This window comes from Haemaphysalis longicornis, unplaced genomic scaffold, assembly GCF_048455015.1.
Source record: "Haemaphysalis longicornis isolate Haplotype H1 unplaced genomic scaffold, Haemaphysalis longicornis Haplotype H1 scaffold_5, whole genome shotgun sequence".
In the NCBI taxonomy this organism is placed as follows: domain Eukaryota; kingdom Metazoa; phylum Arthropoda; class Arachnida; order Ixodida; family Ixodidae; genus Haemaphysalis; species Haemaphysalis longicornis.
This window is the reverse complement of record NW_027526385.1, coordinates 761,914-778,572: the sequence shown is the minus strand read 5'-3', so window position 1 is coordinate 778,572 and position 16,659 is coordinate 761,914. Positions and strand designations below refer to the sequence as shown.

The 16,659-nt window shown below is 48.5% G+C and overlaps 1 protein-coding gene and 1 long non-coding RNA gene across 3 annotated transcripts; both read left to right on the top strand.

Annotated features, from left to right (window-relative positions):
* The first annotated feature begins 211 nt into the window (after positions 1 to 211).
* LOC144137763 (uncharacterized) lies at positions 212 to 2,295 on the top strand. Its single transcript, XR_013315730.1, has 2 exons — positions 212 to 411; positions 845 to 2,295. It is a non-coding gene; the product is annotated as an uncharacterized LOC144137763 (long non-coding RNA).
* A 4,446-nt stretch (positions 2,296 to 6,741) lies between these two features.
* LOC144137762 (Golgi apparatus membrane protein TVP23 homolog B-like) lies at positions 6,742 to 15,115 on the top strand. 2 transcript variants are annotated; one of them, XM_077669709.1, is made up of 6 exons: positions 6,742 to 6,930; positions 7,406 to 7,485; positions 9,502 to 9,736; positions 10,648 to 10,770; positions 11,509 to 11,637; positions 13,710 to 15,115. In XM_077669709.1, exons 1-6 carry the CDS (start codon positions 6,892 to 6,894, stop codon positions 13,773 to 13,775), a joined length of 672 nt encoding a protein of 223 aa, XP_077525835.1. In that variant the 5' UTR covers positions 6,742 to 6,891; the 3' UTR covers positions 13,776 to 15,115. The 2 variants fall into 2 exon arrangements, with proteins under 2 accessions (XP_077525835.1, XP_077525836.1); XM_077669710.1 differs by lacking the exon at positions 6,742 to 6,930 and adding an exon at positions 6,951 to 7,304.
* The last annotated feature ends 1,544 nt before the right edge of the window (positions 15,116 to 16,659 follow it).

The window sequence follows — 16,659 nt, the reverse complement described above, 5'->3', positions numbered from 1 at the left end:
TCATGGGAGGGGAGGCCAACAGCGAAGAAACAGTTGAAAGGAGGAGGAAAGACGGCGCGACGATAATTCGCGGTTTTTGATTTACGATTTCTCAGCTAATACTCATCGCTTTAACAAAATTCTTGCAGGAGGAGATTGCTAATACATTGCTTTATTTGGTTACATGTATATCCATGCATCGGCGGAAGGCATTTCAGGACCCCTTTAAGAGAAAACCTATTGACCCTATCACTACAGCCAGCACGTCAGCGTAGTTGGCGTTTCTGCTCTCTCCGTAATCCGTCCGAAGCCTGCCGACGAATGCCGAAGATTAAGACGCCGAAAAGTGTCCTTATCCGGCAATGGACCAGTGGATCGCAGTGCTACACCGTCGACGGAGAAACAGTATTCTGCCAACCCTGCGGAAAGCAGGTGAGAATACAATACTTTCCACTTGATCTTAATTAACGATATCATGCACTTGACGTGAACACTGGACCAACCGTAAACGTGACGCCTCCAACAGTGCTTACGCTAAATTTATTCTGAATGCTCAGAACTTGCCAATAATGTGCGTTTTAAGAACTTTTTACGGTAACTGCTATTCATTGTTGTGCAATGTTTGCAACCTAATTCGGGAACTGGCTTCCTTATTGAAAATTTCCGGCACAGTGTTGGTCGGATTGTTGTATAAGCATCATGATTTTAAAAACGGTTACCTGCTATTGCGCAGCTGGCCAACTTAGCCATTCCTTGAGCTATTGTCAGGTTTACAACTCTACATGACTAAAAGCAAAAGTACACTAGCAACGTTTCACGTGCCTTACGCAATATCTTAGTTTTCGTTACTGTTTTCTTCGCGCAGGTACCCTGTGAAAAAAAGTTCCACTTGCAGCAGCATGAAAGAACAGCACTGCATCAAGCCAATGCTCTGCGCAACCAGCCGTCGACATCAAGACAATCGTTCCTGGCTGAAAGTATTGCTCAAGGAAAAAAAAGTGAATTCAGCGCTGACCTGTGCGAAGCATTAGTCGCTGCTAACATCCCTTGGGCGAAAATCGAAAACAAGACTTTCAAGAATTTCTTGCAAAAGTACTGCAAACAAAAGGTACCATCAGAGTCGACTCTTCGCAAGGAGTACCTGCGACCACTGTACGAGAAGACGCTACAAGAAATTAGAAGAGAAATCGGTGAATTCCACATTTGGATTTCTGTGGACGAGACGACAGATGTCACCGGACGAGTACTCGGTCACTTTGTAGTCGGAAAGCTTGACGCAGAAGAGAAAACAACACCCTTCCTGGTTTGCTCAAAAGAGCTAGAAAAAACTAGCGGAGAGACCATCGCCCGCTTCGTGAACTCGTCATTGAAGCTTCTGTACCCCTCCGGAGCCCACGACGACCGAGTACTGCTGCTCTACACAGATGCAGCAGCTTATATGCTTAAGGCTGGTGCACTTCTCAAGGTTTTTTACCCAGAACTATTGCACGTCACTTGTCTTGCTCACGGGATTCATCGGGTGTGTGAAGAGCTACGAAAGTCGTTCAGTTCGGTCAACGAACTGATAGCTGTAGGGAAGGCGGTGTTCCTCAAGGCTCCTTCCCGCGTTCGTGCTTTCAGGGAGCAGCTGCCGGGTGTACCTCTTCCACCGGAGCCTGTTGTTACCCGCTGGGGAACTTGGCTGACGGCAGTGGAATACTACAACCAACACTTAAACGGTGTCAAGGCTGTTGTAAGCAGCTTTGCTGAAGATGAGAGTGTCGCCGTGAGAAGGGCCCAGAAGGTTCTACATGATGTTACACTTGCATGTGACTTGGCCTATTTGTGTGCCCATTTCACGTTCTTGGCAACAACAATACAGAAACTTGAAAGTTCGGGCACAACGCTGACTGAAAATATTCAGCTGATTTTGGACGCACAGGAAAGGTTCGCTAGTGCTCCCAGGGGACCGGTTGCTGACAGAGCTATAGAGAAGCTTAAGTCTGTGTTGGACAGAAATCCCGGATTTTCGACGCTGACGGAACTGTCTGAGGTTTTGAGCGGCGGACATACCGCGATTCCAGATGGAATCAAAACATCCAACGTGCCAAAGTACAAGTACGCTCCGCTAACCTCAGTGGATGTGGAGCGTTCTTTCTCTGCGTACAAGACGATATTGACTGACAGAAGGCACAACTTCAAGCCCGAAAACCTGGAGATGGTGCTTGTTTGCCACTGCTTCCACAGCCTTTCGCACAGTGTTGCGTCACCCTAGATATCTTGAAATCGTCACCCTTGAGTGTTTTATGAAGAAAATAAAATTGCATTTTCAAAATACCGATGTTTGTAGCCTGTGTTTACTCTAAACCGAAAAATTGCACTGAAATACGCCGCCTGAGTAAATATTATTCGAGCCTATATATGCCTATATGGTAGTACTTAGTGCCTATATATGCCTAAATTTCAATTTTGAGCGCCTTCAATAGGCGCCTAAAACCCGTTTTTTTAGTGCCTAAACTTCCGGTCTCTAGTTATGACGAACACGATTATGCGGGTACTGGTATCATTACTCACGCTCAGGTTTTTGAATGTTAAACTTCCTTCTTTTGAAAAATGCATTACCAAAGCATGCAGAGATACTTGCACGCTCAAACTTGACGAACAATTTTGACATTATTGCTGTTTGAGGTGTAGATTATTGCCCTTGCAACAGTGTTAAGCAAGACACAAAATCTGGTCATTTTGAGTCTGTTACTTGCGGCCACTTCTTTCTGCTCTGTCCCTTTACCATAAACAGTAGCGGACTAGTCCTGTTCTTCCCTGAATGTTATTTACTGATACTCTCTCTGTTCTTGCAGGTTGGGTCTCATCCATGTGCTCAGCAGCTGCTTTCGCTCCCAGAAGAAAAGTGGCCGGCCCTATGTTGTGTGCCTCACCTTTGAGACGGACAGTGGGGCGATTGGGGAGGCATCGTGCGAGTGCCCGGCGGGTTGCAGTGGAGCATGGAGTCACATCCTGGCTGCTGTGCACCTACTCGCCATCTTGCAAGCCGAAGGTTTTAAGAGGCGCCACCGGAGCTTGCGTACACTGAGCTGCCACAACAGTGGGGATGTCCGAGACAGCAGGGCATCAAGCCAGCGAGTGTCGAAAACATTGACTGGAGAAGCCCGCGATAAAATGGCCCCTCCCTTCCCTTGCCAATGCGTCTGTTCGATGCACGTCGAGTACAGGAGCAATGCGAGCAGCAACAAAGTGCCGTGCAGGCGCTTGGGAGAAAACTTGGTAGCATTGGGAATGAGTTTTGTGCCCCAGTTGTGCTGGCCTCCCGCTCCTCCTCCCCCTTCCCCCCCCCCAGTGACAGAAACAAGGACTGGCATGGCACCTGAAGGGTCACCTATGAGAGCTATTCATGCACCAGCAAGCATTCATGCACATTTCGCCGTGGTCATCTCGCGAGCACGCAGAGGCTGGGCAACGTCGTGTTTACTAGACCGCGACATGCAGGGGTGCGCCAATGCTTCTTTTTGTTCCATTTATATCCACAGTTTGCTATACTGCGCGCGCTATAAATCAGTGAAGTAGTTTAATTTACTGGGATTTTCACTGTGGATACAAAAAACGCAAAAGCACTCAAGCTGATGCGCGGCGGCCTGATGCAACTGTGGCTGTTTTCTTTTTTTCTTTTTAAAAAAAACTTGAAAATTGATTGATTGATTGATTGTAGGGTTTAACGCGCCGACGCAACGCAGGCGATGAGGCGCGCCGTAGTGGAGGGCTCCGGATTAATTTTGACCACCTGGGGATCTTTAACGTGCGCCGAAATCTCGTACACACGGGCGTTTTTGCTTTTCGCCTCCATCAGACAAGCGGCCGGGAATCGAACCCGCGACCTCGTGCTCAGCAGCGCAACGCCGTAGCCACTGAGCCACCGCGGCGGGTAAAACTTGAAAATTGTCTCAGCTACCTACATCAATGGCCACTATTATTACGTCGGAGGCATGCATGCAGCATGTGACAAAACTAGAGGAGTGAGTGTGTATTTTAGTCGCAAAGTATTCGGCAGTAAATACATCGTTGCTGGAATGACAATGGGCACCAAGTTAACTTGGCGTAATTGCTTTTCGCCTCCATCAGACAAGCGGCCGGGAATCGAACCCGCGACCTCGTGCTCAGCAGCGCAACGCCGTAGCCACTGAGCCACCGCGGCGGGTAAAACTTGAAAATTGTCTCAGCTACCTACATCAATGGCCACTATTATTACGTCGGAGGCATGCATGCAGCATGTGACAAAACTAGAGGAGTGAGTGTGTATTTTAGTCGCAAAGTATTCGGCAGTAAATACATCGTTGCTGGAATGACAATGGGCACCAAGTTAACTTGGCGTAACAACAAACCTTTCAGCCCGGCAAATTGGGAACCAAGTGCAAAAGCTCGAATTTTCCACCGTTAGATCATCATAAAACAGTGTTCGCCACTTCTGCAACGACACGCGGCTAAATGCAACGTAAAGAAACCAACAACACACTCCCATACCGTGCTCGCCCGCCACAGAGGAAATTTTCAACCGCGCCGTGACGGCGTAGTGCGGCAAGAAAAGTTTGTTTACAGCCCTAGCTAATATAAAGGCTCGTGTAGGGGCTAAGCGGTACCATTTAACAATGAAATGAAGCGGGCGCAGAGCCACAGGGATGAGTAAAGAAACAGCCTAATTTTGGCAACGTGTGGTACTGTTTTCCCGGTCGAGCGCCGCTGTCAGTCACGTGAATAGGCGGCGCACGCTCAGGCTTCATTTAGAATACAAAGGCTGGACAACAGAACTCCAACGCAGCTGTATTTTTCATACGGACAGCGACTACGGAACCCCGCGCTTAGCGAACCAACGACAAATATTCGCTCCAAGCGCACCGCGCCCAGCGTGTCACAAAGGTTACTCGCGCCGGTACAGTTCGCGTCACAAAGTTCGTTCAAAAGCGTGGAACTTAACGTACCTTTTCTCCATTTGAACCGGTATTTCCGCATTGCGTGCTCTGCGGCACGAAGCAATGTTCCGGCATTGTAGTACATCACCAAGAGCGGTCAATGTCCGCCTTCTATGTTTTGATAATTGGTTTCGGTTTCAAACGACCGTACCAAAATGGCGGATCTAGTTACCGGAGTCGACGTGAGATGGCGGGGCGCATTTTGCATAGGGTATTGCCTTGCCGTCATGTTTGTTAGGTGAGGCCTGAAGGGGTTACCAGTGTTACATAGCTACATTTTCAACGACTTACTCAGCGATACAGAAGCCCGATACAAAGGGTTTCTGGCCACAACGAGGGTCTATTTCAGGCGAAAATTTTTGTGCGGAATCTTTTTTTTTTTCCTGCACAATTAAGTCAGTTTATTAGTTCGCTATCACTGCTGCAGTCGTTGATCAAAGGCAACAAGCAACCAACTGCCGTAACAACTTGTATCAAGACAAGCCCTCTGAAATGCATGAAAGCAAATCACCTGAACTCATTTTTTTTTCGAACAATGGGTTGGCTTTTCATTGCAATTTCTGCACAGTAATACGGCAGCAACTCCAAGATGGTGACAGTGGTTCAATTCAGAGAACTGGCTTCCAGTAAGGAATATCTAGTTACCGGAGTCGACATAAGATGGCGGGGCGCATTTTGCATAGGGTCATTATAATTACTCAAGGTGCCCCGTGCGGGGCACTACGCTGAGTAAGTCGTTGAAAATGTAGCTATGTAACACTGGTAACCCCTTCAGGCCTCACCTAACAAACATGACGGCAAGGCAATACCGATAGCTTGCACTAGTATAGTCGGTCGTGGTCAGAGAGAGAGAGAGAGAATAAACGTTTATTTAAATCAACAGGGGGGATTGTGCTGAAGCTTGAAGGAGGCGTCCTCAGTCCAGGATGCCTTGAGCGCGGGCAGCATCGACAGTGTCGACAGCCCTTTGAGCCAGCCGAAGCTGGTCGTCCAGGCTGGTGCTCGCCAAGGCGCTCTCCCAAAGCTCGACAGTGGAAAGTTGCAGGTTGGGAGGAATCAGTGGAGATTGGTCACATCCTCCGACCATATGGCGTAGCGTTCCGGGTTCTCCGCAAAATCGGCAAAGCGGGGAGTTCTGTCGGTCGAAAAGGTGAAGCCGGATAGGATGGGGTAATGTATTAGTCTGGAGAGCACGTAACGTTCGTGCTCTCGGTGTAGAGATTTGTGTGGGGAGCGAGTGTCTGACGCGACAGCCTGTAGTGCTGCGTGATCTCGGCGTAAGAGGTCAAGGGCTGCATGCACTCGGGTTCGGCAACGCTGCTCTCGGCGCCCGCTCGGTGGGTCAATCCTCGAGCGATGGCGTCCGCCGCCTCGTTTCCAGGGATGCCGTGATGTGCGGGAGCCCATACAATCCTGATTAGCCTCTTCAGGGGCTGCTGCTGAATGATGCGTAGAGTTGTTGTGTGAAGGCGTCCCCTAGCGAAATTCCGACAAGCCTGCTGCGAGTCGGTCAGAAGCACCTACCTAGGGCCACCCTAACCTACCATATGCAAAGCCAACACAAACTTCGCGGAAACTTTTTTTTACGACGACGACGATGATGATAACCATGACGTAAAGGTTGTCTTTGTTTATATTTTAAACCATAGTTGCTGTGTTATCAATAACAAAGAAGATTCAAAAGTAAGAAATGACCTTGACAATTTACAAGTGTTGAGGTTTGCTTTCACTAAATATTTTAAAAAAGAAGAAGCTTTTACTGGTGCCGGTTGCGTAGTCTAGTTTCGATTTTAAGGCATTTTGGCTCGAACAGCTGTCCAGTGGAGTCAGCAGCCGTACTTTCAGGGCAGGCGGCCGAGGGTTCGTGCGTTACGGTGTTCAGCGCGTTGTGTGTCCTTCGGAAGCCCTCTTATCTCCGCCAACTGATATGTGAGGAAATAAGGGGTGCGTCAGCATGGCTACATTAAGCGGCGAAATGAGCAACTCCTCCAGCGTAAGTCACAGCGCAAGCACCTACTCCACCGGTTCGCCGGGCCCTCACGTGTGCCGTGCACCGTTTCCCTTCAAACACGGCGGCAGATAACTCGAACAACTTGTGCCTCGCTGAAACAAGGGGCTGCTCGGGGTGCTTTGGGGTACAAGTTTAAATACGCATCGTGCGGCGAAGGTGGTAATTTGTGAACGCGCTTTTAGCGGCATGCGTGATGAATCACGGGTCGCGGTGTGTCACAGCTGTTGACTGAAGCTTCGCCGGGGTCTGCTTACGTTGCTTACGTCGTAAGCTTCCCCTTGCCACAGTAGCTACCGCCAGAATACCAGCGGTGTCACTGCCTTTCGGGCTTCGATGTTGGGCGTAACGGCAGCTGGGTATGTGGAATAAGTTTCTCGGGATGAAAGCCTGGTTTGTCTCGTTGTACTGACCGAGGTGGCTTGAAGTTGTGCGAGCTGGCGTCGTGTTCTAATCGCAGGCGCTGATGGAAGGCACGGAAGATGCGGCCACCATCGACTTTGGGGAAGTCGAAGCGGGAGCCGCCAAGAGGCCCGTCAGGTCAGCACGTAATGACTATGCTTGCGCAGAACATTGTACTTTTCTTGTGGTAGTCGCGATGTTGCTCCCGATCGACATGCGAACAGCTGCGTCTGATAATTACGAGGTGTCTGTTACATATTCAGACCTGTGTGGTTTCCCTGGGCCTTCCGTGCGATTTTGAGTCTCGGTGGCTCGGTATATTTACTAAAATCAAAATTAACAAAAAATATTTGTCTATGCAGAACCATGTATTGTATCTTTGAGGTGTACTTAATTACCACCAGGAGACACTGTGTACAAAAGCAAAACTACAGTGTAAAGCTGAAAATTTAACGTATTAAAGTCAAGTGCATGCCTGTTAATGTAGGACATGCAAATTTTCTGTAAAGGAGCATTAATGGACTTGGCACCTACTGTAATGTGCACCTGTCAAGGAGAATGTCAGTGTAAGGGCAGTATCTGACAGCCTAAGATATAAGGGTATGTTCTTTGGTGTAGGGGCCTGCAAATAATTGCCCTAGCTGATGATGCATCAGTACAACTGCTAAGGCCTCACTTGCGTGTATTGGACACACCCCCTGAAATAACGAGCCATATACATTGAGAGGCAAATACACCAACCAAGGGCATTTATTCAAAGCGGTCCCAACGTTTCGGAGCCAACTCGGCTCCTTCATCAGGGGTGACTGTACGACAAGAAGCAGCGGTTATATAGGTGTCTTCTTCTTTTTCTTTTTTCTTACTGTATTCTTTCCCTTGCGCGTCGGAGGCCGTGGGCGTAGATGGTGGGAAGGGCTCCGAGGGATCTGTTCAGGCCTTGCCGGTTCCCTTGTATGTGCCAAGACTCAAGCAGTAATCTTTGTGAGTAATTCGTTTCGGTGCCAATCACCTGCGCGCCGTGAAAGTTAATCCGGTGGTCAGCTTTTTCGCAGTGCTCGGCCAATGCACTGCGCTGAGTGTCGGATTTGCGAACGTCGTTTTTGTGTTGGCGGAGGCGTTCCGGGAAGTTCATGGTCTCCCCAACATAACTAGCGGGGCATTGTGCGCAAGAGTCTACAGAATTGCTTGCGCACAATGCCCCACTAGTTATGTTGGGGAGACCATGAACTTCCCAGAACGCCTCCGCCAACACAAAAATGACGTTCGCAAATCCGACACTCAGCGCAGCGCATTGGCCGAGCACTGCGAAAAAGCTGACCACCGGATTAACTTTCACGGCGCGCAGGTGATTGGCACCGAAACGAATTACTCACAAAGATTACTGCTTGAGTCTTGGCACATACAAGGGAACCGGCAAGGCCTGAACAGATCCCTCGGAGCCCTTCCCACCATCTACGCCCACGGCCTCCGACGCGCAAGGGAAAGAATACAGTAAGAAAAAAGAAAAAGAAGAAGACACCTATATAACCGCTGCTTCTTGTCGTACATAGTCACCCCTGATGAAGGAGCCGAGTTGGCTCCGAAACGTTGGGACCGCTTTGAATAAATGCCCTTGGTTGGTGTATTTGCCTCGTAAGTTTAACCCAACCAGACAGAGTTCTGTCGAAGATGTTCACATATACATTGAGTACTTTATTAGGAGATGCATTTTGTGTGTGTTGCAGTACGCTAGGCCCATTCCAGTTTTAATCCCTCATGGTCATTCTAAACATGATTGGTAGCTTCATATTAGCAAGACTTTAGTCGCAGCATTGTCTCTGAAATCTCTCCAACAGTATGTTGGAGAGATTGAACAGACACTGTGATGTAGTGCAGCAACTCGTACTCGTGAAACATGGCTCGGATGCTCAAGAGACGCACTAGTGGCATTCACCTACCTACCAGTTCTGCGCAGAAATGCATGTGTTTTTTTGTTGTTGTTGTTGTTGTTCGACAACTATTATTTTCTGAAATGAGGGGGGCCGAGTAACATCAATAGCTTTCTATCACTGCGTGCCTCACAGGCCAAAATGTAGCGTTGGCGTGTCAAGCACCCAGAATGTGCATTCTTTGCCCCATACTCGGCCTGCTTTGTGCGTGCGTGCTCACTCGCAGGCACCCGCTGGCGTCCTTCTTCCACCTGGCGTTCCGGACGACGGCGCTGCTGGCCTACCTGCTGTGCCGCTTCTTCACGGACAGCTTTGTGTCCAGCTTTGTGTGCATCCTGCTGCTGCTGTGCATGGACTTCTGGACCGTCAAGAACGTCACGGGGCGCCTGCTCGTAGGGCTGCGCTGGTGGAACTACGTCGACGACGCTGGACGCAGCCACTGGGTCTTCGAGAGCCGCAAGGTCCCCGCTCCTTCCGGGTCCTCTGAGGGTGCTTTTAAGGCCAGAGGGGCATTTGTGTGGATGCTGAGCTCTCCACGTAGCCTCAATCCGTACTACCCCTTGGTAGTGGGAGTTCTTGATGACCAGAAAGGAAAACATCCAGGTCCATTTTGGTGACGTAGTGCCTAAGCAGTGCAGTTGCAATCAACTATGGTTCACGAGTTTAAACCCTAGTGTTTTAGGTAGTGCCAAAATGCAACAATCCTTGCGTGCACAGGTTTAGTACCAGGTAATAAATGCCACATGATCAGAATGAATCCAGAGGGCTCCAAAACGGTGCTGTGATAGAGTTGTGTGTTTTTAAATGACAGCCTATTGAACTCACTTAGATCAGTTAAAGTGCCGGAAAGGTAGAGGTTGGCTGTGAAGACATCACGACAAAACCACGCGGGCTTTTAACATGCAGGTTAGCTGCTACAAAAACTTCACATTGTTCAAAAGTGCATGTTGGTGCACATTTCCAATGAATCTTGGTCTGGGCATTTATCACTGCTTTGTGACACAAGTGTTCTTGCAATTGTTGTCTCTCTTTTGCTGCTGCTTTTGGTGCGTTGATATTTTGCCCCCTGCAAGCTGTCACCAGATGGGTGCAGTGTGCTCACCATAGTGGATATTTCAAGAGCCATTACCCCTGGGAAGGATTTGTTTAGCTTTGTCTGTTTCAAACACACCCCTTTTGAGTGTTGTAGAAGCTACTGACATTAAAGGGACACCAAAGGCATCCACTGTGCTGCTTCCATTATGGCTGCACAGGAGGAAGGCTTTTGAAGCAAACAACACTAAATAAATCCGTCCCTGTTTAGACGCAGGGATGCCCACTTGCTAACTAACTTGAGGGTGCCGCCTCCTCCTCCTTCCCCCCCTTGTTGCAGGCGGGTGAGAAAGTGGGCGACGCCTCGGAGGCGAGCCTCTTCTGGATGGGGCTGATCGGGGCCCCCGTGCTGTGGACGCTCTTCTTCTTCATCTCCCTCTTCAGCTGGAACTTCCAGTGGCTAGTGCGTGAATCTCGCACATTCTCTTGGCCAACCTTTCCTTCTTGTGTGTGTGTGTGTGTGCGCCACCACAAAGTTGTGAGAATGGGGAACCTTGGGTGAACAGTGAAAAGCTGACAAACTGCTCTTTGCCCTATCTTTTTACCTCCCTTGCTCCCCCCACCTGGTCCCGTTACCCCAAGAAAGTGCTTCTCTCTGTCTCTCTCACACACAGAAATCCTTCTGTTTCATTGTTAACTGACGAAAAACTTCATAGCGGCAGCCGTTGTCCCTGCATAGTCAATACGCAAGTAGAGAACTTGGAGGAATTACTTTGAGGCTGTGCACCTTCCCATAGAAAATGCCTTGTGGATGTTATTAGTATATTGAAAACTGAAGGGAGGGACTTTAGGTTGTAGTATGACCAAAGCGGCCACTTACCTGAAATGCCTGCGGGGATGATGCGAGCTTCAAAGCTATTTTTTTTTCTGCTGTTATCAGCTACGTAGAGGTGAGCATTACTAGTGTTCAAGTTTTTCTGTGCTTCTCACAAGGTGATTTCACTGCATGTTGTGGAAGGAATAAAAATAACAGCCTGCATTTCTCCTGATCGTAGTAGAGACCCGATTTCTGCCCAAGTTGCACCTTCCATAACAGCTCTCTTCCTTTATAAGCGTTGTCCCTAATCCAAAATATCATGAAAGCCCAGACACATAAAGACCCCTTCACAGCTGGCGTGGTGTTGTCCCCCGTGCTGTGCAGATGGTGACGCTGATTGCCCTGTCCCTGAACGGGGCCAACCTGTACGGCTACGTGCGCTGCCGCCTGGGCAAGCGGCGCTCCATCACGGCCGCCGCCTCAAACTTCTTCGGCCAGCAGCTGCTCCGGGGGGTGCGTTGGTCACGTCTCGCTAAGTACACAATCCTCGTTGGGGCCACTCGTGTGCACCATAAAACCATCTTCACTCCCAATGCTGCACACTTCAGAGCAATTTGATGTTCACACTAAGGACTTTTGTTGGATTGCATTTTTTTTTTTTCCTGTTGTCGAGGCAACCTGCACGGACCAAAAAGTACTGATTCTATTGTGAGGGCATCGAATGTCTTGATGTTGATGCAGTTTTAATCTGGAAGCATCAGTCAAGTGAAAAAGCAAGTGTTGGACATCAGTGTCTGGCACCTATAGCAGTGGAATGGCCCCTGTTGGCGATGGTGCGTAGCTAGCAAATAAATGTAGAAGTGTATTGGCCAGTGCTTGTGAAGCATAAGGTCTCTTTTTTTTTGCCTGCTCAAAGCAGCTCTGAGCAGCTCCAAGCCGCTTGGTATTTTATTTGCCCATAGAACATCTATGGCGGAAGCAGTTTTGGGTTGCTTGGAGCTGCTCAGAGCTACTCTGAGCTGGCACAAAAAAAAAAAAAAAAAAAAAAACTATAAATGGCCCTTTGAGAGATAAGACCAGAATCTGGTGTCTGCAGCAGAAAGGCAATTCCTAAATTTGCCATTGTCTGTGGTGCTATCCAAAGCCCTCCCTGCAATGCTGTTCTGTGCAGCAGCTAGTACGTACTGTACCGCTGTGTAGTCTGAAGCATCTATATTGTTGCAGCCACAACTTTGAAATATTGCCTGCCATTTAATTGCCGTGTAGGGAAACACTGAGAAAACATATTTTCAGGGGCAACAATTTGTGTTTTTAGGACTTCAAAAAGGGACATGGCTTTAGATTTAGCAGGGAAAACTGGGTGTGCTACCACTGACACTCGAACGCTCCTGTAAGGCCTGATCACTCGAATCGCATGCAGATTCCATTGCAGGCCAGGGTCTTTGTGGTTGTGTGTGTGTGCGTGTGTGTGTGTGCACGCGTGTGTGCTGCGTGCGTGCAGGCGTGCACGTTTTTGTAATCATATCCACAGCCAAAATTTATAACGGCTGTGCGTACAAGATTATTCAGCGCATTGAAAAGTGTCCAGGCAGCCAAAATTAATGTGGCACCCTCCTCTATGGTGTGCCTCACAGGGGAAGTGCAGCTTTCGCACGCAGAGCCTCAATTGGGAAATTACCAAGGCACAAATCTTATCACGAGTAAAAGTGTTCTCCATTGCATAGTCAAGCAGAAGTGTTGTGCGCCATAGCTGTCATAAAGAGCTGTCAAAATGCACACCTCCTGATGAAGGTATTGACGGCAGTCCTTTACTGAGAAGGATGAAAGTTAATGGCATTGTCTATGTGTGGCCATTGGCCATCATTGATTATTCTGCTCAAGAAAAAAACATTATTCCGTAGTTATGGCCAGAACTTATGTTGACTAGTGTGCAAGTTCAGTGCCAGGTTGTCTCTTTTACAGATTCAAATTCAGCTTAGTATTTGAGTGCTGCTTGAGCAGAGTGTTGGTTGGCTTGCTGGAAAGCTGCTGCACATTTTTGTTGATGAAGTGGCTCTTGACACATTTTGTAGCAACAGTGCAGGATCTTTTATTGTTTTGCTGTAGCAAACATGAACACCATAGTCTGATGATTGACCCTGGTTCGCCTCCATAGACCAAAAATTGTGCATTGGGAATAAAAAAGTTTCACAGCTATGCCATTCTTTGGCTGTGATTGGCCGCTTACATTTCTAGAAGGGGCAGGTTGCCATAAATTATGTTGGTTGTTAACTTATTTGCTTCCCATAAGCAGTTTTTAGTTAAAAGCACAAATAGTATTTCATCCTTACCCCGTGCTTAAAAGTCGCGCAAAACAGACGAGATGCTTAGCAGGCTGAGTTTTTCATTGTTGATGGCAACCTTGCAGCACCAGCTCAACTCACTCTGCAGTCAGTCACCAGATGGCATGACAGCAGCGGATGAGCACACCATGTGACATCGTGTTCCTTAATTATGTCTCTGCCCACATTGTCTTAGGAAGCTAGCACTGGCTGGAATTGTGTAAACTCCTTGGCCTAACGCGGCACCCCTGCTGTCTTGCCCAGATGTTCCAGAAAGGGGGCCCAGCAGCCGACGAGAGTGCAGCACCGAGCCAGCAGCAGATACCCTGACGCAGTGCGGTGTCTCCCACTCTCCCCCTCCCTGTGTAAATAGAGCCTTCCCCCCTCACGGCCCCACTCCCCACCCCCCCTGCCACATTTTGCACACCATAAAGCCATTGTGATTTACACACAGACCACGAGTGTGGCTTCCTTCTAGTCAGCGAGTTACCATTCTGCCTGGTGCAAGATTGTAGCCACACAGAGGCCTCAGTAGTGGCAATGGTGGTGGTGGTGCCAAGGGCGTTTCACCAACACGCGTGTTTCCACGTCTTGTGAGCACGGTGTTAAACTGGCAGCCAAATAAAATTGAGTTGCAACTGAGTGGGACCTGTATTGACAGCAAAAACTCTGCCACAGTTTAACGCGCAAATGCGCCTAAGAAGCAGCATTGTGGAAGTTTTTCCAGAGTGTGGGTTAAATTCAAGGGGCATGTTAGTGTGCTGCTGTGGGAACACTTTTCACGCTAGATGCGCAAGAAAGTTGCAACATTCACCACTTCATCTTAGCACAATGCGGGCAAAACGACTAAAGTGCTGCCTGGTGAATTCAGTGTGAGGTACTTTAAATCGTGGTCACTTTTAAATGGGGATTCAGCACATGCACCACTTCAGTAGTGCCCGTGGCAAACTCTCCTGTAGCCTTGCAGTGTCCATGCAATGATCTCGAGGCGACTGCTTTGTGAGCACAGTTCCGTGGTGGCACACAATGAACGTGGCAGTTGCATGTGCACAGACAATGATGTAGGTGGCACCTAGCTGCACTGTTTATACAGTGTCGCTAGGCATCACCCCTGCTTTATGGGGCACAGCTGATATTTTTCCCTACAAAAAGTGCCTTCTCCTACCAAGTCGGCTTTCTGCCATTAACCATCATGCAGTGCTGCTGGCTGTCACTGCATCAATGAGGATGGAGACAACAGCCATGTTGGCTTATGCCTGGCTTCCAGCCAACCCCTCACATTGACAGTGACAGACAGCCGCGAAAGCTATTGCTTTCTGTATTGATGGAGAGGAAAATAGGCCAGCAGTGTGGTGCTAACAGCTGGTGCTTTGAGAATCAACCTCCGAAAATATAGTATGGTTTCAACCGCTCATCTAAAAATGTATGGTGCCTAAATACAAGTCGAAAGATTTTTATTCCTGTATAAACGCTGCAGTCCCATACAGGTATGGTAGGAATGTGCAGAAAATTGTTACATAAAGGGAATGTGACTTCATCTTAGCCCTTTCAGGGTCAGTGACATACATGTATGTCATCGCTTGTGTGCTTAAAAAGTGCGCCTTTTTTTATCATTTCTCTCTCTTGGCATGTGCTGCCACACTGTGAAAATACATGAAATTTCTTTCTTCTGCAGATGGCTCTTCTTTTCTTTATGCTTTACTGCAGCAGTCCATGGGCTATCACTTGCACATCCGGTCACGCGTGGGCACGCAGCAGCTACTTTCGGTTTCCTTCTTCCGCTTCTTGCGCCCGCACTTGTGCTTCTCATGAATGTACCACGTGTAGGTAACAACACAATTTTTTTGTCACTTTATGGTCACCCTAAAAAAGTTGCAATTTTTTCTCGAAATAGATTTGTCCAAAAAATTTAAATCAGCAATAAAAAAATTGACCTTAGGGGATCACATTTGGCAAAAAAATTTGACCTTCAAAGGATTAAACATGATGCAACTGACATCAAGCGCATAGCTTTGCAGCTGAAAATGCTCAATGAGGTGAGTCTGAACTCTTGAGCAGTTTAATTATGAGCTTCAAAAAAATGAACCTGCTCCATTTGTACCAAACTGTAATTAAAGGGGACATGCAAGTACCATTAATCATAGACACCGTGTAGTGAAGAGCTGTACGTTCAAGCAGTTATCTTCGGACAAGGAATGAAATGACTGCTCCTTGGAGTTGATCTCCATTGGCCAAGTTTCACACTGTGTGCAGAAACTAGGAGGAGATTTGTTAAGAATGGGGTTCTCGCGGGATAACTAAATACTTGAATCAGGATGCAGTCATCAGCATTAAGGCATGTGCTAAAACTTGGTCTGCTTAGATGGATTAACATGTTTTCTTTACTTTCCAAGGGTGCTTGTACACGAGCAGGCATAGGAAGACTAACCTTGTTGCAAAGGGGAAACCACTGATCATCATCACCACCATCTTGCACGGTGCCTAACAGGTGTATAAACTGTGCTCGTAAGAAGTGTATGCCAACCGCAGAGAATGTTTGGGACAGTGATTGACCACAGAATCTAGAAACCCAAAGGAAGTATTTCTGTCAACCGTAGCACAAGTAAGCAGCGACGAAGAGTTGCTGCCTGTTAACAAGGCATGTGGTCATACCAATGCCAGCAGGCAAGCACCTTTTAAATGCGAATGCATTTCTTAGTCGAGCCATGTCAGGCGCCGTGCGGCGTCCACGCGCCCGCAGGTGTAATCTCTCCGCTCTCACCCCCTCTCCCATAGCAACATCTGCGAGCGCGCGTGCTCCTCCTCTCCCCTAGCAACCGGAGCAGGTGGTGCGGGCAGATCAGCGGCGAGTGAGTGGAGAGGAGGAGTGCGCTCGGGCGTGTGAGGGCGCTCGCATCGCGGGAGCTCGCCGGAGCTCCCGCGTGTGTGGGAAAGTGTAGGCGAGGGTAGGTGCGGTGCTTCGGTGCTTCTCCTCTCGACGCTCGCCCCACTCTCCCGTTCGCTTGGTCGCAAGTATATATAAATGGAATGTCTGCCGGCAACGGTACCTCGAGCAAGAAGTGTACTACAATCCAGTTCGAGCATTACACCTCTCGCTGGAGGTGACGTCACTGTAGTGGCTTCAACGTCATCTTCAACCGGAGGAGAAGAAGAAGCGGAAGACAAGGCTGCGAAGCGAAGAGCGCGTGATGCCGAACGCAAGCGCTTGAAGCGA

Coding starts and splice junctions, on each gene's coding strand:
- LOC144137762 (XM_077669709.1), top strand. CDS start 6,892: ATGGCTACATTAAGCGGCGAAATGAGCAACTCCTCCAGC. Junction 6,931..7,405: donor AAATGAGCAACTCCTCCAGC/GTAAGTCACAGC, acceptor TTCTAATCGCAG/GCGCTGATGGAAGGCACGGA. Junction 9,737..10,647: donor GGGTCTTCGAGAGCCGCAAG/GTCCCCGCTCCT, acceptor CCCTTGTTGCAG/GCGGGTGAGAAAGTGGGCGA.